Here is a 25304-nt window from a genome sequence, read left to right on the forward strand (position 1 = left end):
ACCTTCTGGTCTGTCAGTTGTCAGCCTCTGGGTCAGGTTCCTCCATGCTACCCTGTCTTGGGTCAGATTCTTCACTTCCTCGAAGTCCCTCTGCTCTCTCTGTGTGATCTCTCTGTACCATCTATACAGTGCCATATATAATATATGGCTTGGACAAACAGTACCATCTATACAGTGCCCTGTGTATGGGGTGTTTCTCGTGCAACGCATCGCACCGCAGCAAAATGCAACGAATGCGGCAGTAACTACGCCACCGCCGGGCAAAATAAGTCAGGGGTCTGTGACCTGATTAAGACTCAAATTACTTTAAAATATTGTGTAAAAAAGTCCAGCAGGACAAGGGTTTAAGTCTAGAGATTCTCTGAATTCCAAGTGTATTTCCAACTCAAAGTGACCACAGTTACAAACACTGCCAGGTGTTTACATTTACGGCTGACTTTGTTGACATTTGGCAAAGGTTAATATGCACACGCAGGTGAGCAAGGTCCACTTTAAGTGTGTCCAGGTTTCTAGCCTTTTTAATAGTACGCTTTGTAGAAGCACCTTTAATGTCTTGGGAAATGTTGGTGAAAGCTTAAATGGATGAGTGCAGACTTTCAGATTTAGTAAAGAAAAAGAAGATTTTTACCCATTTTTTCAGGTCTGTGGAGACCCCTACTTTGTAGTGGTTGGTCCGTAACCTGACACCATCAGAACAAAATGGCGGCAATGTTTAGAAAGTTGGACTGTTGCCGTAGCTTTCGGCCATCTTGAAAATGTTCAAACAAGGAGCTTCGACAAGGCCTTGGTTCAAACAAGACTTTTTGCACACCTGACATATCTGGCTACTGTGTGAGGTGAGTTGTTATGACCAGACTTTGCCTATTTTTACATAATGTTTGATACAGCATAGTAGTGTCCTGTGGCCTATAATGTTTGCATGAGTCTATTTAATGGGGGTCTGTTCCCCGTATTTGCTCAGGTAAACAATTACGGGGCAAAACTTTGCTCAGGGAAAGTTAGAATAGGGCATAACCTTTTTGACCACAGGGATGACATGGATGTCTGGCCAGAAAAACATTTATGTGCCCAGCTGTTAATGAAAGAGTTGGTCTGAATTTCATCAACAGGGAAAAGGCACGTACCTAGTATATATATCATGATCAATTTTGATAATTTCTGAAACATGTGTTCACAAACTTTAATTGCTTAAACATGTGTTCACAAACTTTAATTGCTTAAAGAGCAGACATTAACTGAAACTATTTCTTTGTATTTTCTGACAACTGATTGACACTGGCAGAGACACTGCTACAACCCCCCCCCCAAAGAAAAACACACGGCAGAACTTTTTACCCTGATTCAACTGTTGTCAAGACTTCATGCAGCCTGTCAGAAGACACCAGAGACTGACTAGTGAAAAAGTCATCACCATACCTGTACCTGATAGACATACTCCAACACTGACACCTGTATGTTCCAGGTGTTTCCATGCACCTGACATCAAACACTGACACCTGTATGTTCCAGGTGTTTCCATGTACCTGACATCAAACACTGACACCTGTATGTTCCAGGTGTTTCCATGCACCTGACATCAAACACTGACACCTGTATGTTCCAGGTGTTTCCATGTACCTGACATCAAACACTGACACCTGTATGTTCCAGGTGTTTCAATGCACCTGACAAACACTGACACCTGTATGTTCCAGGTGTTTCCATGTACCTGACATCAAACACTGACACCTGTATGTTCCAGGTGTTTCCATGCACCTGACATCAAACACTGACACCTGTATGTTTCAGGTGTTTCCATGCACCTGACATCAAACACTGACACCTGTATGAGTCATCATGGCTGAGGGAAGACAGGGAGGACAGGCAGGTAAGGCTGCACACGTCCTGGCCTCTCAGCTTTTCAAATTACAGACACAAATGTATACCCACCCTGCCAGGATGCAAACAACATGGTGTTATTCTTAATATGGAATAAGCAATACCTTTGCAGGTTCTATAACCTATATAATTATTCTACAAATCCATGACCATGTTCTTGAAATGGCTTATATCAAGAAAGACCTCACCTCACCTCACCGGTCCCATGAAAGAAAGACAGGTTTATCAAAAACACCAAGTGGGACTTCCAATAATAAAAGTGTGTCCACTCAACACATATAAACTCATGTCATGTAGTTTTATATGTTCAGGTGTAGATTTTCAGTCTGCCTGTATTAAATATAACGTCTTCAAGTTACCACGTACATGTATACTGTACTACCATGAGTTTTGTTTCCCCAAATATCGTCTTTGCTTTTTTTTTTCCTGAAGGTGCTGAGAGATGGGTAATCTTGTTGATCAATGACGAGTATGGGACTTCCAAGGGGGGAGTTTCTACCATCAACCTTGAGGCGGTTCAAACCCTGAAGGGCAAGGTAGTGAAGGACAAGGCAGTCGTGTACGCCACAGCCCTGCGTGTGCCCAAACAAGACCAGGAGGCAGCAGACAGAGACGGCGTCACACTGATCACACCCTATCAGTCAGAAGGGGACAAGAGAGAGCCATCCCTAGACTGGCTAACCCTTGAATTCAAGAGCCACTTCCCAAAATCAACGCTATCATCACATGAATACCAGGTAAGCCGCGATCCAAAATCGGTGCTACCACCACATGTTGACGTCATCATCGGCCATGCTGACGTCACAGACACGGCAGCGCGAAACATCCACGATGAGTACTACAAGGAGGCAGACCTCATCATGTTCACTCACGTCTTACCCGAGGACACTGAGTACTTCAAGGGAGGTCAGAGGGCCATGGAAGCTTCAGAGAAAGAGGATGCCATGCTCAGTCAAGTTCACAACGCAAAGGCAGCTTTCTCTGTGGGACACCGGATCTTTAAGCATTTTAAGAATAAGTACAGAGGAGACAAGAAACCAAGAGACCACCAACTGTTCTTCCCAAGGCCATCCAAGGTATTTGAAGAGGTCAACATCCAACCTGACAGCGGGGAAGGTGAGTTGGTGGTCCTGTCTATCGGGAGAGTGAAGAATGCTGAGAATCTGAAAGGTTACAACCTTATAGCAAGGGCCATTGGGATTGTCAGGAAGTATCTGGAGTCTCTGCGATGGATCACGCGCGGAATCAGCAAGGATGCTTGGGAGAAGAGCATGAAGATCCTGGAGGCCAACCTGAACAGCGGTGACCTGAAGCCCACCCTGCGGCCGTACGGGACCCAGGAGGACATCAGGAACGACATGAAGACGGCCCACCTGGTCCTGATGCCGTCCCGCTCCGAGCCGTTTGGGCTGGTTGGTCTGGAGGCCATCGCAGCAGGCATCCCCGTCCTCATCTCCGACAAGTCAGGGCTGGCGGATATGATCAAGAGACTTGTCGCCGAGAAGAAGTTGCCACCAGGTCTCAACAATAGAATCGTGGAGACCAGTATGCGAGACAGCGACATGGACAAAACTGCTGAAAAGTGGGCTGACAAAATCCGTGACACTTTGACCGACACTGACAGAGCATTCAGAGATGCAAAGGAGTTCAAAGATGCGCTTCTGAAGTCCAAGTACTGGGAGGACTCTGAGAGAGAGTTCCTGCAAGCCTGCAGTATCATAGGTACAACCATATCAAATCCAGTATCTTATTTGCTCTTGTCCTTTAACCTTCTCCCTGTTGCCTAACATCATAGCCAATAGAAAATGGTAACAAAATAGCTACTTCAGTGTGCTAAATGTTAAACTTCTCTTTTTCTTCTTTCTTTGGCTTAAGTATATGTTCTTATTGATTTTATGCATACATGTAGATTTGAGAATATTCTATTTGCTATTGGCAATTCCCTTTAACCTTCTCCCTGCTGCCTAACCCATAATCATGGAGAATCGGCATAAGGAAAATTATACATGTAGCTACTGCCAATAAAGAGTGACTGTATCTCTCAAACCTGTGTGGTTCAAGAGAATACTTCCTCCCTTTCTGCCATACTTTCTGAATGCCCAAAGCAAAAAAAAAATTGGGGGTACAAAGGTATAATCACAGCAAACCTGTTAGTTCTTCCTTCCAATGCATGTCTGGTGCTGTAAGTGTAATCCTCGATTTACATTAAATAATACCAATAAGTATAATGTTTGTAATGACTATTTTCAGGAACTGTTGTACTTAAGTCCTATTGTTGTCATTGTCATTTAAAAAAGAAAATCTGTAGAGTTTTAAAATGCTCCAAAAATTTTCTTTCTGGCAGAGATCACTCTTAAAGATGTGGATAAGGCAGCAGCAGAGTACAAAGCAGCAGTAGAAGATGTCATCTCTAAGATAAGCCAGCAAGTGGACAACCTGGACAGGGAACGCAAAGCAACTGCAGAGAACTGTAAGCAGGTAGAGAAAGAAGTCAAGCAGCACTACGAAGAGTTGATCTCCAAACTTGAGAAGGAGAAACAGGAGATGATCAGCAAGATACAGGAGATCAAGAAAGAGAGGGAAGAGGAACTGACTCGGGAGAAAGAAAAACTGGAGACAGAACTGAAAAAGAGCAAGGAAGAGGAAATCTTCTTTGAGCAGATTTCAGACCGTAAAGATGACACAGAAGCTGCTTTGAGAGAATTAAAAGAAAAGCTCCAACAAGTGGAAGAAAAGGTAGAGAAGCTGTCCATGCAGGAAACAGGCATCATCAGTTTGGTAGGTCAACCAAAAGTGACCTTGAAGCAACTCCAATCCGAGGTTCCTGGAGGTTCAGTGTTTCCTCAGGAAAAAAAGCAGAAATCTCTGAGGGAAGAGGATAAACCTCCAGGGGAAGATGATAAACCTCCAGGGGAAGAGGATAAACCTCCGGGGGAAGAGGATAAACCTCCGGGGGAAGAGGATAAACCTCCGGGGGAAGAGGGTAAACCTCCAGGGGAAGAGGATAAACCTCCAGGGGAAGAGCAGAAACCTCCGGGGGAAGAGGAGAAACCTCCGGGGGAAGAAGAGAAACCTCCAGGGGAAGAGGAGAAACCTCCGGGGGAAGAGGAGAAACCTCCGGGGGAAGAAGAGAAACCTCCAGGGGAAGAGGAGAAACCTCCGGGGGAAGAGGAGAAACCTCCGGGGGAAGAGGAGAAACCTCCAAAGTTCTCATCAGGTTCCTTGTCAGAGTCAGTTAGGTTCACTATTGATGTAGAGGAGCCGACAGTAGAGAGTCTTCCCTGCTTTGTTACAGTCACCACCAACAATGCAGATCTAACAGGTGGGAAAGTTGCACCACAGATAGAAGTGACCTCCCCCCAGGGCAAAACCACCCTCATACAAACAACAGCACACACTAGTCCCCCACTAGCTGCAGGGAAGGGACAAACCAGCAGAGTTAGCAGGGTCTGGGGTGCAGAGTGGAGACCTCAGCAGTCAGGCAAACACACACTGGGGGTCTGTATGGGGGGTATGGAGGATCTTTGTTCTCTCACTATAGATGTGAGCTGTAACAATCCTGTAGTGAGGCTTGGGGAGTGGGGGAATCAGCAGGGGCAGTTTCGCCGTCCTATAGATGTAGCAGTCAGGGGGGACAGGCTGTATGTGACTGATTGTTTGAACGATCGTGTTCAGGTGTTTGATCTGAGTGGAAAGTTTTGTCACTCATTTCCTACAGTGACTGACTATCCTAAAGGACTTGCAGTTCAGACTGATGGCACCATAGTGGTGAACTCTGAGGAGGAAGTGAAGAAATTTTCCCCATCAGGAGAACTGCTGCACAAATTCCCTCTGCATCTGGGTGAATATTCAGACCCCTGGGGGCTGGCAGTACAGAGGGATGGGAGGGTTGTTGTAGCTGATCCAGGCAAACACAGCATCTTCCTGTTTGAGGCAGATGGGACACTGGTGAAACAGGTGGGAGGGCAGGGGAAGGGGGAGGGGCAGTTTGATCCACGGTTTGTCTGTGTGGATAAAGAAGACAACATCATTGTGTCAGATACATACAACCACCGTGTTCAGGTGTTTGACAGGAATCTGAACTACAAACACAAGTTTGGTCAGGAGGGCAGACAGCCACAGGATATGCGGTACCCTACAGGGGTGTCAGCTGACAGCAGGGGGAACATAGTTCTGGCAAACAATGGGGGTATAACAGGTGGTGTTAAACACAGTGTGAAGCTTCAGGTGTTCCGCCCAGATGGCACCTGGGTGTCCACCATCAGCAGTGATGGGGACAAACTGAACCTTCCCAATGGGGTGGCTGTGACAGAGGATGGACATGTGTTTGTAGCTGATAGTGGTGAATATGACGACTGTATCAGGAAGTACAGATACATGTAACACTAACAGTGCAGAATGTTCCAGATACAGGAAATGTGAGCACCTCACAAGCTCAGTAACATACACTCTGGAACAAGCATTAGTACAGTCCTAGTAAAGTATGTGATGTTATCATAATGGTTTGGTCAGGAACATTTGATTTAACCCACTACCAGTAATTACTATTGAAAGTTAACATTTTGTCAAGGATAAATGAACAATGTCTTAATAAGACAGAAATTGGGGCATGTCTGGTCTCAGTGGATTGGTGCTTGTGCTATTTCATGTATATGGAACTTAGTCTGCATTTCAATACATCACTTTATATCACTTTATATATTCAAATTTGTGATTGGACTTATCACAAGCCTAAATAGGATCTTTCTTCACTACATCATTCAATGTGTTCTAAGTCTTTGTAAAATGTAGTGATTTCCCTGCCATTGTTTTGTACATGAATAAAAGAATGACATCAATTTATCTACTTTCGTGACTTACTTTTGCTGTGTGTGTGTGTTTGCATGTGCATGTGCAAGTGTATGAGTAAGTGTGCATGTACATGCATGTGTGTGTATGTATGTGTGAGTGTGAATATGTGTTTGAGAGAGAGAGTACTAACTGTGTTCGAGGTAGTGAGCCAGTCCAGGCAGGTCGGGAGGGTCACTAAAACTCCCCACTCCCACACACAGGGCTGCAGCAGACTGGGGACACAAAACACACAAAATCAACAAATATCATTTTAATACTATACATAATGTATACAAACACAGAACAACACACACAGGGTAGCAGCAGACTGGGGAACATAAAACACACAAAATCAACAAACATCATTTAATACTATACATAATGTATACAAACACAAAACAACACACACAGGGCAGCGGCAGACTGGGGAACATAAAAAACACACAAAATCAACAAACATCATTTAATACTATACATAATGTATACAAACACAAAACAACACACACAGGGCAGCGGCAGACTGGGGAACATACAAAACACACAAAATCTATCAACGACAACTGTACCATCCTTTCTATACTTCATAATGTCTAGAACTGGTCAACTGTTACAACAAAAACCACAAAAACATGCTTGGGTCCAGTGATAGCAGCTTAGAAATGACTATATAGCATGGTTACTGCATTAAATGTTACAGTAGTAAAACTGTATGTTGTATCCAGAATATCCTATGCAAGAACAATATGCAGGAAGCCCCATAGACAGACAGCACATATATATACATAATAGAACCTTGGGTGTAACAAGGATCTTATGTTGCTGTTGCAACAAGATTTCTCACCAGCTTAGAAATGACTCCATGCTCTTGTATGGTAGATGACACAGTTGGTAAAAAAAAATATTAATAATTCATATTATGTAACTATATCATATGCAGGACGCACATGTATACATGTAGAAGGGAGTAACCAGGATGTTATGTTACTGTTGCAACAAGTATGTTTTAATGATCTGAAATTATTAACATTATCTTAATCCAGGGTGTTACTGTTGTTATAAGAAGGAGGCAAGCCCCATATAGACAGTGTACATGCATTTATCCTACTGGGTGTGTCATGTTGTTGTTAGTTGTTGTTGTTGTTGATGATTGTTGTTGTTGTTGTTGTAAGACGATTTCTCACCAGTTTCTCCTTCATCCTGACTGTTTTCTGCCTCTTCCTGACGGGATGTTCCCTGCCGGAGTCACCTGAGGACAGGCCTGACGGTCGGCCTGGCTTATCGTCTCCTGCAACAGGAAGGACACAGTTTTTGTTGTATCCCAAGTTCAGTATGTACACATCTACAGGGTGTTTTCTAGAAAAATTTAGCATAAGGGAGCATATCGCAAGCATGGCAGGGAGCGAAGTGACCAAGAGGGGATAGTAACACAGTTTTGTAATGTTAGAATGCATTGTTGCATTGTTTTTACATCTTTACTGGAAAAAGATCATTTTGAGAAAGACTAAATAGGGTGTAAGTAGCTACTGAAAATTGATACATGTATGAGGGAGCTGGCTGGTTAAATGAGGGAGAAGCACCCTTATTTCTTGCCTGTTTAGAAAAACCCCTGACCTAGCCTGCATGCGATCCTATTTGTACACTGGTACACTATTCACATGCTAAATACTGTTTAGGGAGCTCTGGTATACAAGTAGGATATCACCCAGGCTAAAGTGCAGGAGAACAACCACAAAAGCCCACCATGGCTAGACAAGATGTAAAAAAAAAGTTTGGTACAAACTGGGCAGACGTCCTACCAAACTAATTTGAAAGTTTCTATTCTACTCTACGCTACTCTAAACACCACCTGCTTTCAGGATAAAGTTTGTCTGCTTACCTGGGAGGTGAAGTTTGTTTCTGTTGCCAAAATACAGTGAGTAATACAGTATTTACTGTTGTGATCAGTTTCATTAGGCTTTCCATATTTACAATTTGACCTAAATAAAAGACACAATGTATTTCTGGTACTTCACCTCCATCTGTGGACATCTCCTCTTCTTCATCCTGATTGGCCGGTTGTGACGTGACATCATCAGACGTCTGACCAATGGGAAGCTGGTCTGAGATCAGCAGTGCTTGCAGCCCATTGGCTAAGGTGATGACTCTGTGGAAATTTGAAATTATACATAATCATACATAACTACTATAGAGTCCTATTTTTCATTCATTCATTTCAGACTAACATACAGGAAAATACACAGAAACGTATTACAAGTCTTCTGTCTAGGAAGCCAGTTTGACTCAAGAATGGGCAACCTCTAAGTGTGGTTTCTTAAACACATATGTAATTTATAAATATGAGGACGTTTGACCTTAGAGATGTGACAGATAAACTACATGTACTCTCATTGGTTCTAATCTCCAAGCAGATCCTACGATGGCCAGGCAGTATCCATTGGCCAGAGGAGTGTCCATTAGCCAATTATGTTGGGTGGCTAATGGAAACTACCTGGCCACTTTGATACAGTAAAGTTAACTGTCCACCGAAAGATCTGCTTGGAGATTAATAGTTTCTTCAAGACCGGAACAGTCCAAGGACGTTGGTAAACAAAAAAAGAAAAAAAGGGGGAGGGGCAGGCATTTGCTTAGGGACACGCCCACATATAGGGTGAGTCATGCAAACAACTCTGAACAGGGAAAAATAGACACCAAGACCCTCTCCTCTGCTCCTATGACGTTAGACTGTTACAGCACACGTACTGTCGATTATAACACCTTTGTTTACACCTATCCATGCACCAACAAATTACGCAATCCGGCACGTGGACATACTTTTTATCAACCCAGCTTTTTCGACCGTCAGTTTCAACCCTAAAAACTCAACCAATTACTACGAAATTTGGCGTGCTGTTTCATTAATATATCTAGATTATATCTGTATCCATATATAATTAAATATATTTAAGATTATTTCGAAAACTCACCTGTATTCTTTCTTGTCGTTCGGCGATTTCTGAACTTCCGCCATTTTGGCTGACCCCTGACCCCGCGCGGTGCATGCCGGGCAGGTTAGGGCTGTTCCACGTCACGGCGGGGAGGGAAGGTTGGTGTTTTTACATTTTTGTCGTCTGCAAAATTAGCGAAATAAACTGTTGTTTTACTTTATATTTCCGATCGCCGAGAGTTTGAGTGAGGCATAAGGTGTCACAGAAGCTACGGTGTGAGTTATAGCCCGTACAATCGTCTCAGAACGATCTTGTAAACAGATTTGTTTAGGGTGTTTATTTCTTCATGTGTTCAACGTGTCAAGTTACACGTCGGAACGAAGTTTTGTGCTATGATCAGTTCTTGTCTTGTCTTGTCCAGGTGCGCTAATTATGTAAGGAATGGCCATGCTGGGAGATCAAATAAAAGTGTAAACAAGAGTTCCACGATCTCATACCTTCGCCAAATGGTGTTAACTCTTGCGGGTGACAAATTATACAATTTTAATCATTTATTTTGTAAATAAGAGCCTCATTTGCATGGATTATATCAGTTGATCATATTCTCCATCCAATGACAGCCTTATCATAACAAAAAGGCTATTATAGCACTTCCTCATAAATTATGCAAATGAGGTCATGATTTGAATAAATTATGTTTATTGATCTTCACTTCACTTTACTTAACTTCCAAATGTGGCAAGTATGAAATTGGGTGCAGCAGTGACAACTATGGAATTATAAGAATTTGCCATTAATTATGCAAATTAGGTTCTCATTTACATAATCTATATCCTCAGATGTTTTTCTCGTTCTCAAGTAGATGTCACAAGTGTTTAATAGTTCTATTATCGAACAAAGCAGATTTATAGAATTTCCTCATTAATTATGCAAATTAGCTCCTGATTTGCATAATTGCCATCTGATTATGTCAAGCATCACTTCAACTACATACATGCCAAAAATCATGACAATACGTCAACCGGATCTTGAGTTATCGTCCTTCAAATTTTTTTCAACAAATGCTCCTGCAGTTCCAGAACAAGGCGCTAGGGGACCCAATCTCATGTCACTTCTTCCCTACCCCCAAAGCTATCTACCAACCAAAATTCGTGACCCTAGCATGTCCAGAACATGAGATATCAAAACCGGAAGTTCAGCTGCAGTACCTAGGAAAGCCGCCAGGGGGCCCAAAATCTAATCATTTCTAGGTCTCATGAAGACCTACCCACCTACCAAATTTCATTCCAATCCATCCACTGCTTCTCGAGTTATCTTGCTAAATTACACACACACACACACACACACACACAGACAAACGCTACTGAAAACATAACCTTCTTGGCGAAGGTAAAAATGTGTTTGTGTGTGTGTGTGGGGGGGGAGGCTATTTGATCATGATTATTGTTATGGGGAAGGCTAAACAATAATATCTAAGATACATGTAATATAAGCATGCTTTAGGGGGAGGGGCGCCTGTCAGCCGTCTGTACAGGAATAGATATCATATTATATAATAACAACACCCTCCTGCAATATTGTTTACCCTTGGCACATCAGCAGAAATGATCAGCGTGGGTATGACAGGTCTTGTCATTCAGACTCATCATACTGTTTGTGTTAAAATATAAATTTGAGATGAAGATGAATATTAAGAGATTATACGAACCATTGATAATGTTACATAACTATAAATATAACGTTATGTGGACTGAACCATGAATGCATGAATGAACAAATGAATGAATTAATAGATATTCTGGAGACACAGAAGGAAGTTGAAAATAACAGTAATCACAAATTACGCCACTCAGATTTCCTCAAAACCTTTATTTTTCCTGTCCTACAGAATCCAGCCTGTGCAGACGTCAGCAATGTGACTGACCTCATCTGTACCCACCATGCAGCCAAGAGAAGACAGACAAACTCCTCACCTCAGACCTCGGCAGTCTTCACTACCAACAAATATGCAAATTCTACAACTTTTAACAATCAGAAGTGCAATATTATTCCTCTGAAATTATCTCCAAGGAGGAAAGGTCACAATTTTGCCAATGATATTGTGGAAAAATTGACAATCAAGTTTTGCTGCTCAGTGTATTAAAACGTCTTTTGGAAATTAAGAAAAGAAACTTATCGTGTCCACAATCAGTGTAATAATTATATGAAAAAGTCTTTTGAATATTAAGAAAAGAAACGTGTCGGAACGAAAATGAATTCGAAACTTCCCAAGAGCTTCCGGACGGTGATTCTCTGCTCGTTAGCGAACTTCATTAACCAGGCGGACCGTACCATTATGCCGATTGCGCTGGTGCCGATGAGCAACGAGTTTGACTGGAACCTGCAGGCTCAGGGCTGGATCCTCAGTTCTTTTGCCTTCGGATACATCAGTAGTCAGGTAAGGCCCTCGGGGTAGCCTGGAGCTAGGCTATAACAGTAGACTGGAACCTGCAGGCTCAGGGCTGGATCCTCAATTCCTTCGCTTTCGGATACATCAGTAGTCAGGTAAGGCCCTCGGGGAAGCCTGGAGCTAGGCTATATTAGTAGACTGGAATCTGCAGGCTCAGGGCTGGATACTCAGTTCTTTTGCCTTTGGATGCATCAGTAGTCAGGTAAGACCCACGGGGAAGCCTGGAGCTAGGCTATCACAATGTAGTCAGCAGGTACATTGGAAGATTATATATTAGAGGATACATTGTACATTAACTTACCGGTAGTCAGGTAAGGCAATAGGATAGTCTGGACCAGTGAGTGATCTTGGCAACTTCCGCATAAAAAAGGAAACAATTTTCTTTTGGAAATTCTATTTCTATTCTAACAATATTTTATGTGATCAAGAATCAGTAATGTGATATGGTCAACATCTGTCTGATTCTGCTGACTGTGCCCTTCTCTGCACTGCCCCCTGTAGGTTATCGGTGGAAGTGCAGCACGGCGGTGGGGAGGGAAGTGGGTGCTGGGCTTCGCGGTCGCCGTTTGGTCCTTAGCGACGTTTTTCACGCCGGCGTTCGCGCGGACGCTCTACGGTCTGATCTTCGCCCGGATCTGTCTCGGGTTCGCCGAAGGGCTGGGGCTGCCGACGATCTTCCACATCTTCGCAAACACGGTTCCGATGGAGGAACGGTCGCGGGCGTTCGGGTACCTGGTGGCGTCCGGGTCAATCGGACAGACTCTCGCATCTGTGGTGAGTTGATTTTATGTAGTTCTGTTACTGAAAGGTTTTCTCGTAAAACTGGCAAATACAGAAAGATTAGCTCATAAAAGTACATACACATGATGGTCTTTGCTTGAAAGTTAATCTGTGTTAGAAGAAGCGGTTAATTATGCATCCCTTCGCAAAGACTGGAGTTGAACAGTGTTGGAAATTACAGTTCAAACTTGTTTCATAGAGATATACTCATATAGACTCGACTTTTTACTGAATGCTGGTAACAGAATTTGAATGGCATGCCACCCCAGCCTGAAAATTTGGTAATATCTGACCAAATCACAGCAATAAACACTTCTTTATTGCATGGATTAATTAATCCTTTTTAGAAGTACCAAAGAACCCAACTAAAACAGCCCCTAGTTGCAGAGTTGACTGATGTGACACTATGCCCCTTGCAGATCTGCCCGAGATTACAGTGGCCGATGATGTTCTACAGTTTCGGGGTTCTGGGGTTCGTGTGGGTCGCCACGTGGGTTCTCTGCTTCCGGGAGCAGCCCATCGACTACGACGAGGAACTCTTCCTTCCTCCCAAGGTAACTTCTTAGCTCTCCTGTGTGTCTGGTGTGTGTAAAAGTTATAGGGAACTTTTTAACTCTCATTCTCCATGCTTCTGGTGTGTGTTTAGGTTCAAGGCTCTCCCCAAGCAATAAAACAAGGGTGCCCCCCTTTCCCCAAAATCCTAGCACCTCGCCCAAAATTTTTTAAATTTAGGGTTTGCTCTCAATATTTTCATGTAAATTCACTGATTTTTCATCAATCAATTCAGGAGCACCTCTCCCAAAACATTTCTGGGGAGACCCCTGATGTTGGTGAAGGTTAGACATCCAGGCAATAAGATACGCCAAAAAACAGTTACTCAAGCAACTGGATATGATTTTGGAAACGGTCAGACGTTTCAGGTAGCATAGTCAATAGTTTGTGCTTGTAAGCTTGCTTTTCTGACAACTCTTCAGTGACACTGTCAACTGAAACGTCTGACCATTTCCAAATTCATATCCAGTTGCTTGAGTATCTTTTTTTTGGCATAAAGGTGGTTTAGGCTGGTGCCCAGCCCTGTTTGAGTTTGGTTCACAGGACAGCAACTGTTGGGAAGAGAAGCAAAGCCTAACAATACTGGATACTAGGCTGGAGTTTTCTTATTTAGTTGTTATCCCCAAGTTGGCAGCGGTGGTGGGTGGTAAGGTACAGTTTTAGGTAAGTTTAACAACCAAAGGGTTATGTCATGTCAGGCTTTCAAATTCACTCCCCCAAAAGGCTGAAGCTGGTGCAGATACTGAGGAGGACCAGCCAATAGCTGCGCAGGGAACACAGAAGAAAAAGGTGCTTAGCAACCGTTCTGAACCGACCAATCAGGACTCAGAGGTGTACAATCATGTGATTGGTGGAGGGGTTTAGTTGTTCTATTTCACTTTTTTTTCTCCAGTCCTGATGGACTCTGTATTTTGGTGATGAAACAGGTGCAGCAGGTACAAGGTGGACAAGTGGTTTGTGGTTAAATATTTTGAAAAAGTGATGCTTTAAAAAAATGCTATATCCCAAAGGTTGTTGCTCTCTTCCTGTATAGATCCTGACCTCTAACCTTTGTCCCTTGCGCATCCTGACCTCTAACTGCTGTACCCTGCAGATCCTGACCTCTAACCTCTATACCCCTTCAGATCCTGACCTCTAACCTCTGTACCCTTCAGATCCTGACCTCTAACGTCTGTACCCCTATAAATCCTGACCTCTAACTGCTGCAGATCCTGACCTCTAACCTCTGTGCCCCTTCAGATCCTGACCTCTAACCTCTGTGCCCCTGCACATCTTGACCTCTAACCTCTGTACCCTGCAGATCCTGACCTATAACCTTTGTCCCTTGCAGATCCTGACCTCTAACCTTTGTCCCTTGCAGATCCTGACCTCTAACCTTTGTACCCCTGCAGATCCTGACCTCTAACCTTTGCCCCTGCAGATCCTGACCTCTAACTGCAGCAGATCCTGACTTCTAACCTTTGCCCCTGCAGATCCTGACCTCTAACCTACGTTGGGTGGAGTTCATCTCGCATTGGCCGCTGTGGGCGATCTACTCGGCGCACTTCGCCATGAACTGGAGTAACTACGTGGTTCTGTCCTGGCTGCCGACCTACCTGCAGCGCGCGCTCGGGGCCAACGCTAACGACATCAGCTTCACCGCCTTTCCTTATATGGTCAACTCACTCGTCGGCGTAGGTTAGTAGCTGCTCCTTAGCACAAGATGAGAAGATTACAGTATTTAATCTTTTTTTTGGAATATATGATTGCATAAGCTAGTAAAGTCTGGAAGTGCAGTGGGTCGAAAGATGATGATGATGATGATAGTCTAGGGAAAATCATTTTGAAATTGTCCATTGCACAGTACTACATTGTATGTTGTACAAAGGGCTTGTTTTGAAAATGTTTGTTTTAATCTATCTTGTTGCGCTATTGAACAAAGATAATTTAAAATCCCCAATCATAAGATTTATCTCCAGATAATGACCTTGCTTCAGGAGCAGGCCACATGTCTGACTGGCTGGTTTCCCGTAAGAACTGGACGGTTCTGTCCGTGCGGAGACTGATGACGAGTATCGGGCTGCTGGGTCCCGCCGTCTTTATCCTGGCCTTCAGCACCACAAACAACCTCATCGTGGCCCTGCTGTGAGTTTTTATCCTTCCTCTATGATCTTCTTTATTTATTACATCTGTCTCTCTCACTCACTCACTATTCTGGCTTAGATTATACTGCTGCAGGTGTCCCTGACACAGGGCTTGGCCTTCAGCACCACAAACAAACCTCATCGTGGCACTGCTGATAGTTTCTCCTGAACTTTACATCATTTATAGAACAGAGAAGGAAAACTTTGCTACTTGCTTGGTGATTTTAACATAGATCTTCTCAAACACGAAAGCCACGCTTTAAGTGCTGACTTTCTAAACACCCTATATTCGTGCACATTTTACCCTACAATAACCAAACCATCTAGGATAACAAATAGATCGGCTACATTAATAGACAACATTATGTCAAACTCGATGATCAATCCTCACTCAGCAGGTCTCCTTGTTACAGATATTTCAGATCACTTACCTGTATTCTGCATTACCTCCTTCATGAAAACAGATAGACCATCAAAAGGACAAGTACATCGTTTCCGTAAGTTTAATCAATGTAATATCGATAAATTTAAAGCCCTCTTATCAGTGGAAAGTTGGGAATCAGTGTATTGTAATACTGATGCAAACACTTCTTACAGCAAATTTCTCGAAATTTTTAATTCTCATTTCGAACAATGCTTTCCTCTTAAAACAATCTCAACAAGAAGAAACTTGGATAACAACGTTAACAAAGCCTGGTTCACTAAGGGATTACGCAAGTCCTCTAACAGGAAAAATCAGCTTTATAGAAAGTACCTCAAGAACCCCACCCCTTCAACATTACAAACATATAAAACATATAGAAACAAATTCAACTTTTTAATTCGTACATCTAAGAAGCAATACTATCAGAATAGGTTTAAAGCTGCTTCAAATAACATACGTAATACTTGGAAAACTATAAATGAACTTCTAAACAGGAAAAGGTCAGTGTCTACTCTTCCTTCAAAGTTTATGGATGGGGAAAATGAAATAACAAATAAAGTAGATATAGTTAACAAGTTTAACGATTTTTTGTAAATATCGGCCCTTCCCTGGCAAGTAAAATAGACAAGACTGACCAATCTCCATCATCCTACGTTCAAAATGATATTCCTCCCATCAACTTATTTGACGCACCTAGCACAGCAGAAATCCATGACATAATTAACAATCTTCAAAATGCTGCCCCTGGTAAGGATGAAATTAATGCAACACTTTTAAAACAGATTAATGCAGAAATCCTAGAACCCATTACTCATGTCTTTAAAAGTTTCTTTTAGAGACAGGAAAAGTGCCCTCCGACTTAAAAGTAGCCAAGGTAGTCCCGCTTTATAAAGCCGGTGATCCATGTGTGTTTACAAATTATCGACCAATTTCTATCTTACCAGCACTCTCAAAAATTTTAAAAAAAATAGTGTATAACAGAATCTTGAAGCACCTTGAAAATAACAACATTTTATACACACACCAATATGGATTCCGTAAAAACCACTCAACATATATGGCCCTATTACAACTAATAAATAAAATTACGTCAGCTTTGGAAAAAAACGAATTCAGTATCGGGATATTCCTCGATTTATCGAAAGCTTTCGATACTGTGGATCACAAAATATTACTTAGCAAACTAAACTCTTACGGCTTCAAAGGTACAGCCCTTCAATGGTTAAAAGATTATTTGTCCGATAGAATGCAGTATGTTTCGAGTAATAACTTCACTTCATCTCTAAAATCAGTAACATGCGGAGTCCCACAAGGATCTATACTCGGTCCTCTTTTGTTCCTAATTTATGTCAATGATCTTGCCCTGGTATCAGTCAAACTCTTCACTCTATTATTTGCCGATGATACTAATCTTTTCTATTCTCACAATAATTTTCATACACTAATAACAACCGTTAATGAAGAGCTATGTAAACTAAACGACTGGTTTAAGTTAAATAAGTTGTCTCTTAACATAGATAAAACGAACTTCATTATTTTCACAGGTAGAAGTAAAAAATACGACAAAGAAATAGCTAATATATACATAGACAATAAACCAATCAAACAGGTATGTAACACACGGTTTCTAGGAGTCCTAATTGATGAGAAACTCACATGGAAGTTTCATATTGACCGTATTTGTAAACAAATCTATAAGAACATTGGTATAATAAGAAAAGTTGCAAGTTGCCTATCACGTAAAATATTTATCACTCTGTACTATACTTTGATTTATCCCTACTTAACATATTGTAATATAGTCTGGGCTAGTACATACACTACTTCAATCCGACCGCTGCATCAGCTGCAGAAGCGCTTCGTTAGGATTGCATCTAATGTCCCATTTTTTGCTAACTCTGCCGCTCTATTTTACAACTTGAAAATTTTAACAGTGTACGACATAAATAAACTCCAAACAGCAATTTTCGTCAACAAAGTCTTACACAAAAGTTCACAATTACCAGCTCAATTCAAGGACATATTTCAACACAACTCAGATATCCACAGTTACAGTACCAGAAAGCAAAATGATTTAAGGCCAATCCTAACAAAATCAAATATGAAACAGTTTACGATAATGTTTAGAGGCCCGTTAATTTGGAACAGTATAAGTCATTCACAGCAGAATTGCCAATCCCTTCCAACTTTCAAACGACATTTAAAAACTGACCTAATAGAGAAGCCATCTACCACTTCCTGATTTGCTTTTGTTTTCCTTGTTTTCTTATGCCACGATATTTTCCTTGCGTTAATATTGGTTTCTTATGTTGTTCTTACCATATTAACTTATGATTTGACTAATGGAAATGTATTTTTTGTTGAGTACGATATGTTTTTGATTGTCTTACTTTATTGTTTAGATATTTAGTTTGCCTTGTTAACTTTATATTATCTTGTTTGAGTTAATTTTCTCTTGTTTGTCCCTTAAAGACATGCATGTTAATTGTTAACGTAAATAATGTTGTAAATATGAGATCGTCAACAGGATTTGGGAGAGCCCACTAGATAAACCTCCTGGTTTCTTGGGATCTCCTGCATGTATTTGATTGTACATAATTTCTTTTTATACCATTACTTTTTTTATGTGCGAAAGACAATAAACAAAACAAACAAAACAGTTATGACACCAGTGACTACACTAGTTATACCGGCTGTACAGATACAGATACAGAAACTTCTTCTTCTATGCTACTGAGCTCTGCAATGCAATACAAAGCAAATCAAATGTTCGATGGTACAAATTCTACAATCCGGAGTCTTGCTAAGAATTGGCATGCCAGAATGATCAGTATGATGGTCGTGGGCATTAAAGGCAAGACAAGACAAGACAAATCAAATTTCAAAATTAGCACCTGAACATTTTAGGCATTTCAGACAGCATTTAGTATCTTTAAGTGACTGAGATTGCCAAAACTTCTAAAGTTTCTCTCCAGTGGACTTTTATCATCACATTTGCTGTTTGTTCTGATCATTTATTTCTTTTGCTGTATCTAACTAGTGTTTGTCTATTAGTTGCTGCTCCCTTCCACCATGTTGTTGACCTTGACCCTTGCCCTTTTCCCCCTGCCCCAGGCTGGTGTCGGTGTCCATGGGTCTGTGTGCGTGTAACTCGTCAGGTCACATGAGTAACCATGCCGACGTGGCTCCCAATCACGCAGGGATCACATTCGCTGTGTCTAACACTATGGTAAGTACTTTTAACCTCTCAGTTCAAGGATTGTTCACTCTATACACCTGCATTATATTTTACAAAGCTAACAATTTTTCAGTACTGATTTGGTCTGTTTGAAAAGCTAGCTATAGTATCACACACACACAAACACACACACTCACACTAACCTCCTCCCCTGTTCCCCTGTAGGCTAGTATCCCAGGCATCGCCCACGGCCCTGTCACAGCGACGTTAGTGACGGCTACAGGACACTGGTACCCGGTCTTCACTCACACACAAACACACACACACACAAACACACACATACACACACTAACCTCCTCCCCTGTTCCCCTGTAGGCTAGTATCCCAGGCATCGCCCACGGCCCAGTCACAGCGACGTTAGTGACAGCCACAGGACATTGGTACCCGGTCTTCACACACACACACAGTACAGACACACACACACTCACAACTAACCCTCTCCCCTGTTCCCCTGTAGGCTAGTATCCCAGGCATCGCCCACGGCCCAGTCACAGCGACGTTAGTGACGGCCACAGGACACTGGTACCCGGTCTTCACACACACACAGAGTACAGACACACACACACTCACAACTAACCCTCTCCCCTGTCCCCCTGTAGGCTAGTATCCCAGGCATTGCCCACGGCCCAGTCACAGCGACACTTGTGACGGCCACAGGACACTGGTACCCGGTCTTCATGGTGGCTGCAGGAGTCAACATGGTGGGAGCCATGATCTACGCTTCACAGAGCTCCGCCAGCCAGGTGCTCTAACACACCCGGACACACCTAACAGGTGCTCTAACACCTGGACACCACCTGAAAGGTTCTTTAACACCTGGAACAGCTGCAGGTTTACAGCTGCAAAACTTCTGTTAGCCAGGTGCCGTAATACTTTCCAACCAGAGACTTACTAAAGGTTTTGGTGCATTCTTGATGTGGCATTTTTATAGGGCTTTCTTTTTCAAACTGGTGTCTTTTTTTTCTTTTCCAAACAGTGGAATATTGGATACTGTATTGCCTGTATTGCCAATTGATACTGTCTTGTAGCTCTTACAGATTACTGTAGTAACAGACTTACATGTATGTCCCCTGCATATAAAAAGTGTACAGCTGCTAAACTGTCAGCCAGGTGATCTGAAACTGTCCCTGTCCAACATGCACCTTTGCTCACCTGTCCAGGTGTTTCCAGGTAGCTGCAGGTAACTTTAGGTTCGGGAAAGGAACCTAAGAATGTATTAGAATGTCTCTTTCTAATCTTTTACTCTTTCAGATGTTTTAACTACATCTATAAGTGTTTGGAAAAAAACAGTGCTGCTTCAATATAGAGGAAAATCTGCTCTTTCAAATCTTTTTTGTACATAAGTATAGCCTCATGATCAGTAACTTTCATCCTGCTATTATTAATAGTAGCTATTTGGTACCAGATGTGTATTTACTGTGGGGTTAGGCAGCAGGGAGAAGGTTAAACATGTACTAGGGCTTCCAACAGCCAGGAACTTGGCTTTCTAAAGTCACAGTGATCAGTGTATGCAATAGATTGTAGGGAACAATAATTTATTGCATTCCTAAGTGTACATACTGATCTATCCCATCCAGAACTGTGCCTATCTGGTTCTATGCCTGAATGGGTTAGGGTTAGGATCAGGCATGGTTCTGGATAGTCTCTATTGTATCCAGAACCGTGCCTATCTAGTTCTGTGCCTGAATGGGTTAGGGTTAGGAATAGGCACGGTTCTGGATAGTCTCTATTGTATCCAGAACCGTGCCTATCTAGTTCTGTGCCTGAATGGGTTAGGGTTAGGATCAGGCACGGTTCTGGATAGTCTCTGCGTGCCCAAGAACATAGATTTGCCCCAGGCACGGTTCTGGATTTATATGGAGTAGCCAGAAGTGTACCTGAGCACAGTTTTGGATACAATATGATCTAGTCATAGCTACTCCAGAGGGGTGAGTTTTGCTGCAGATGCAGACAATTTCCTGACTGACTGTATTATTATATCATATCATATTTCATGTCCACTTCAGCACTGTTTTTATGCAGTTTTCTTATTACATTGTATCCTTGTTGAGAAGGTGTATGAATACATGTAGTTTCATCAGGTCTATATTGATAATTTCATGATATATAGGGTCACTTGATGGTTTCAAAATGAGATTGTGTATGAAACATAAGCATGGTTAGTGACTCTAGTAGGTGACAATATCTAATAATAAGGCTAGTTTTGTGTTTCAATGTGTTGGTTCTTCAGGGCTTTAAGTACTTGGTGTACATACATGTTTGTGTAGGTAAAATTGCTCAGGTATTTCTGATGTCTACCTGCACCCTGACCTGCACCTAACCTGCACTGGTTCTTGTAACATGTATTTGTTTGTTCACTTGCAAATGTTACAGCTAAAAGTTACACGTTTTGTTATTGATATATACATGTAGTAAACCCTGCTGTACAACTTGAGATTGAAGATGGTGTCAGAAACACCTTAAAAATTACGCTAAGGGAAATGAAATGATCATGAGGGATGCAGGTGACATTTTCATGCTGCAGGTAGCTTTAGATATGACCTTCCACTGGTCAGGTTTGTAGGAAAAGTATTTGCAATTCCTGATCTTGAATTGTGTACAAAAAATGCGGCTATATAAAGTCTAACATGTTTGGGTTCCACATGTGGTGTACATGTCTACTGTATAAATTTTCTGTATATTTGTAGGTAACTTAGGGTAAACAAACATTATGGTATCTATGATTATGAAGGGAGTTTCGTGGTAGATAATGTGTTTTTGGTGTCCAGCTATGGTTGGGATGGACTCTAAGGTGCAATTATGTTTCATGTTTTTATAGTTTTTGCTTTACATAAGACCAAAGCCTCAGACCTTGCCATGTTTGTAATGTTTTTTTTTCTTTACAATCTGTTTTAGTAGAAAAAAATGTCCATCTGAAGTCTTCCTTGCAGTTTTAGTTTGATGAAAGCAAGAGGAAATTGTGGTTCCATTATGGAGGATATTATTACTTAAATTGGTGATTTTTATATTGTTTATGAGTAACATTTATATTTCTGTTGTTAAACATCAATATGCAAGGTGTTGAATAAACACTGACTTCTATAAGTGGGAATTCGAAGTATCTTATTGACTCTGCAGACTCTCACCTCTAACAAATATAGTGGGCAACTGAACATAGACACCTGTAATTATGTTATGCAGCTCCTTGACCAAGTGTGGATGTACATAATGTATACCTCAAACATCGACTTTAAGCAAAGCTGTAAAATCTACCGAAGAGTCTAGTAATAAATCTAAATGCAAACCAACAAGAGGAGAACAAAAAAACACTTTCCCAGAGTACTAAAAAAATCTGATGGATTTTCCACAACTTTAGCATAGCTCATCTCCAAGCAGATGCTATGGTGGCAAGGCAGTATCCAATTGGCCAAGCAGTGTCTATCAGCCACTGATATGTGAACACAGCTTGCCAATTGGATACTGCCTTGCCACCGGCCCTAGCATCTGCTTGGATATTAAACATAGCTACTATTGCCCGGGATCGGATCTTCTCTGGTATACTATCCCTTTATTTTGGTCAATTTCTACTATTTTTCCAGCGATCCGTGGTGCCCGGTAGAGGCTAGGGCACCGCCATATGGAAGGACTTTTAACTAACTAACAAACTTCAAACCCTACAAGCTACAACCCTCATGCATTACTGTGGTCACACAGATCTACATGTAACTGGAGCTGCTTAAATTTCTTAAGTAACTCCTTTACATATCAATTCAGATTCTCATACATACAAATATAAACAGATTGCTCCTGTCTTCAGAGTCATTCTCTGAGTTACAGAATGGTAGTGGATGCTTTCTGAAACGTCTTCAATTCAATAAAACATGATTTTTGCATTGCCTTAATGCATAAATGCATAAACCTTCATTTAAACAATAGAACTGTGAGTTAGGCACTTCCAATCAAGCTCCTTTACAACAATCTTCAAAGGTACTTACCAGATACATTTGTAAACGGTCGGATGCCGTCCTTCTGAACTATTCAACGTCCGGATCCCGAGGTTCAACACGTAAAAGACACAGCCCACTACCTTAACGTTACCAGCCTTAATAGTCAGCTCCGTATTACAACAGAAGCATGACCGGCGTAAGGGCCGTGCTATGCCGGTCACCTGCGCTGGGAGTAAGAAGAAGAATGGGAATCAAATTTACTCCCATGCTGTAACCCCTACACTAATAGGATTCAGATATCCTGTTGTTTGAACTTAACGCTATATATAATTCCTGACAATAACGTTACATGCAGATGTTGCATAGCATGTAATTATTCTGTTTGCATGATAATTGGAAAGTGCAAACCGTCTTGATTCAATACAACAAACATCTAACACTCAAAACATTCTTCCACCATGACCCACCTTTATTAAAACCGGAATCATTCCTGTTTCCATGACAACGGCGCAAGATCGCTCGTCCTAAATCACTAAAAGCGTAAAATTCAACTGCAACAGAAAGGAAATTGACAAGACACAGCCACGTACGGTCATGGATTAGCGACATCTAACATTGCCGATCATAACTGCAACAAGCCATCAAATACATGGGATGAAACCTGCAATGCCGGATACATGGACCTGCACTTTGGATACGGATCGCTAGAGGTCACTATTGCACGGGCAATAAAAGTAATCATATTTATTATGAATGTGATTATCACCTAGATGATTTTTACCGTAGTTCATGTTTTGAAACTAGGATAGATATCGATTTAGGATGTTTCAATTTGACAATCTGAAGGTCTGAAGACAGCTTTCGAAAAAAATATTTAATCGTCATACAAATTCTCCCATCATGCTTCAGGCGCAAAAGTCATTGACCTTGCCCGCGAACGCCCCCCTCCCCCCTAACAGCGTAATTATGTCACCTCCTCGCGAATTCTGCCCTCAGTACGATGGGCAAGACACTTTTTGGTTGTAATTCCCCTTTATTACAAGCGTTTCAGCAGTTGTTGATGACAGACGCGCACACAATCCACTAAAATGAAAGATAATCCGCATTAGAATTGTTGACTGTGCATGTTGAACTAGTTGACGTGACATTAGCGGCCTCTAGCGATATGCTTCCAAAGTGCAGCGTTAGAAACAGGCCAAAAGCGCTAGAGGTCGTTGACCGTGGTTGTAACGCCCCCCTCCCCACAAATGTATAACAAGTTAAATGTGTGTCTCTACGGCACAAATGTTAGCTTACCACACGACAACACGGACGACATAGAGTGCAATGTGCATTTCTATAAAGATTTCAACAATTCTAGATGTCAGGTTATTTACTGAAACGGCATATTGTCCATATTATACGTAAACTGCATGTGATGAACTTTCGCGCCATTTGTAGACCGTACATTAGCGGCCTCTAGCAGTTCATTTCTGAAGTGCAGCGTCACAAACATGGGACAAAAGTCCTAGAGGTCGTTGACCTTGGTTGCCTCCCCCCTCCCCATATATAAAGTGTACTTGTGCATCTAGGCGAGCATTTAGCCATTCGCACGACCAGACAGACAACCTAGTGTGCACTTTCCGTTCCTTTGAGGATTATCAACAATTCTGGATGACAGGTTATCCACTGAAACGGTAAATAATCCAGATTTCATCCGCAAACTGCGTGTGATGAACTTTCGCGCCAATATTGTGGACCACTCATTAGCGCCTCTAGCGGCTAGGCTTCACACTGCAGTACCAAAGTTGAGTGGTCATATGTGTAGTATAATGTCCTTGGTGTACAGTGTTTCTAGTATTTCTCCTGAAATATATTTCTGTTCGTTAGATGGCGCTTTTGGGACACCGACAATCTGTGCTCTTTTCATATGGCTAATTTGCCAGTCAATCAGTTGCAGGCTTCAGCTTTTTGCCCATTACTAATGCTTTGTGGCATAAACAGAAAAAGGCAATGTTGAGGAATCTTTGGCAACTCTGCATTCAGAATCATACACACACGCACGCACATACTAACACACACAGGCACACACACACTCACACACACACTCACACACACACACACAGTGTCTCACACACACACACACACACACACACACGCGCACACACAGACACTTAAATACAGGCAGATAGACAAGCACA

General features: G+C 42.0%; 3 protein-coding genes and 1 long non-coding RNA gene across 7 annotated transcripts in view; 2 read left to right on the forward strand and 2 right to left on the reverse strand.

The window, feature by feature from the left end:
• Positions 1-6261, forward strand: part of LOC109477535 — a 27095-nt gene extending 20834 nt beyond the window's left edge. For 2 of the 4 annotated variants that reach the window (XM_019778838.1, XM_019778836.1), the window contains exons 2-4: positions 1789-1867; positions 2311-3600; positions 4223-6261. In XM_019778838.1, coding sequence (XP_019634397.1) covers positions 1837-1867; positions 2311-3600; positions 4223-6261 — 3360 coding nt within the window. In that variant the 5' untranslated portion in view covers positions 1789-1836. Of the gene's footprint in view, positions 1-715; positions 837-1788; positions 1868-2310; positions 3601-4222 lie in introns of those variants that run through there. The other 2 variants (XM_019778837.1, XM_019778839.1) reach the window with 2 other exon arrangements.
• Positions 1-8451, reverse strand: part of LOC109477516 (nardilysin-like) — a 77875-nt gene extending 69424 nt beyond the window's left edge. The window contains exons 1-3 of the mRNA XM_019778802.1: positions 8436-8451; positions 7890-7993; positions 6860-6941 (exon numbers count right to left, since the gene is read on the reverse strand). Of these exons, the coding sequence (XP_019634361.1) occupies positions 6860-6941; positions 7890-7993; positions 8436-8451 (202 nt within the window). The remainder of the gene's footprint in view (positions 1-6859; positions 6942-7889; positions 7994-8435) is intronic.
• Positions 8452-8722: 271 nt separating this feature from the next.
• On the reverse strand, positions 8723-23211 carry LOC109477641. Its single transcript, XR_002140676.1, has 3 exons — positions 23173-23211; positions 9672-9815; positions 8723-8851 (listed from the first exon to the last, which is right to left on the reverse strand). It is a non-coding gene; the product is annotated as an uncharacterized LOC109477641 (long non-coding RNA).
• Positions 11558-19986, forward strand: LOC109477635 (sodium-dependent phosphate transport protein 1, chloroplastic-like). Its single transcript, XM_019778978.1, has 8 exons — positions 11558-12069; positions 12583-12855; positions 13281-13415; positions 14886-15090; positions 15390-15537; positions 19075-19189; positions 19364-19435; positions 19798-19986. Exons 1-8 carry the CDS (start codon positions 11884-11886, stop codon positions 19948-19950), a joined length of 1287 nt encoding a protein of 428 aa, XP_019634537.1. The 5' UTR covers positions 11558-11883; the 3' UTR covers positions 19951-19986.
• Positions 23212-25304: the final 2093 nt, after the last annotated feature.

This window comes from Branchiostoma belcheri, unplaced genomic scaffold, assembly GCF_001625305.1.
Source record: "Branchiostoma belcheri isolate BF01 breed outbred unplaced genomic scaffold, Haploidv18h27 scaffold40, whole genome shotgun sequence".
NCBI lineage: Eukaryota > Metazoa > Chordata > Leptocardii > Amphioxiformes > Branchiostomatidae > Branchiostoma > Branchiostoma belcheri.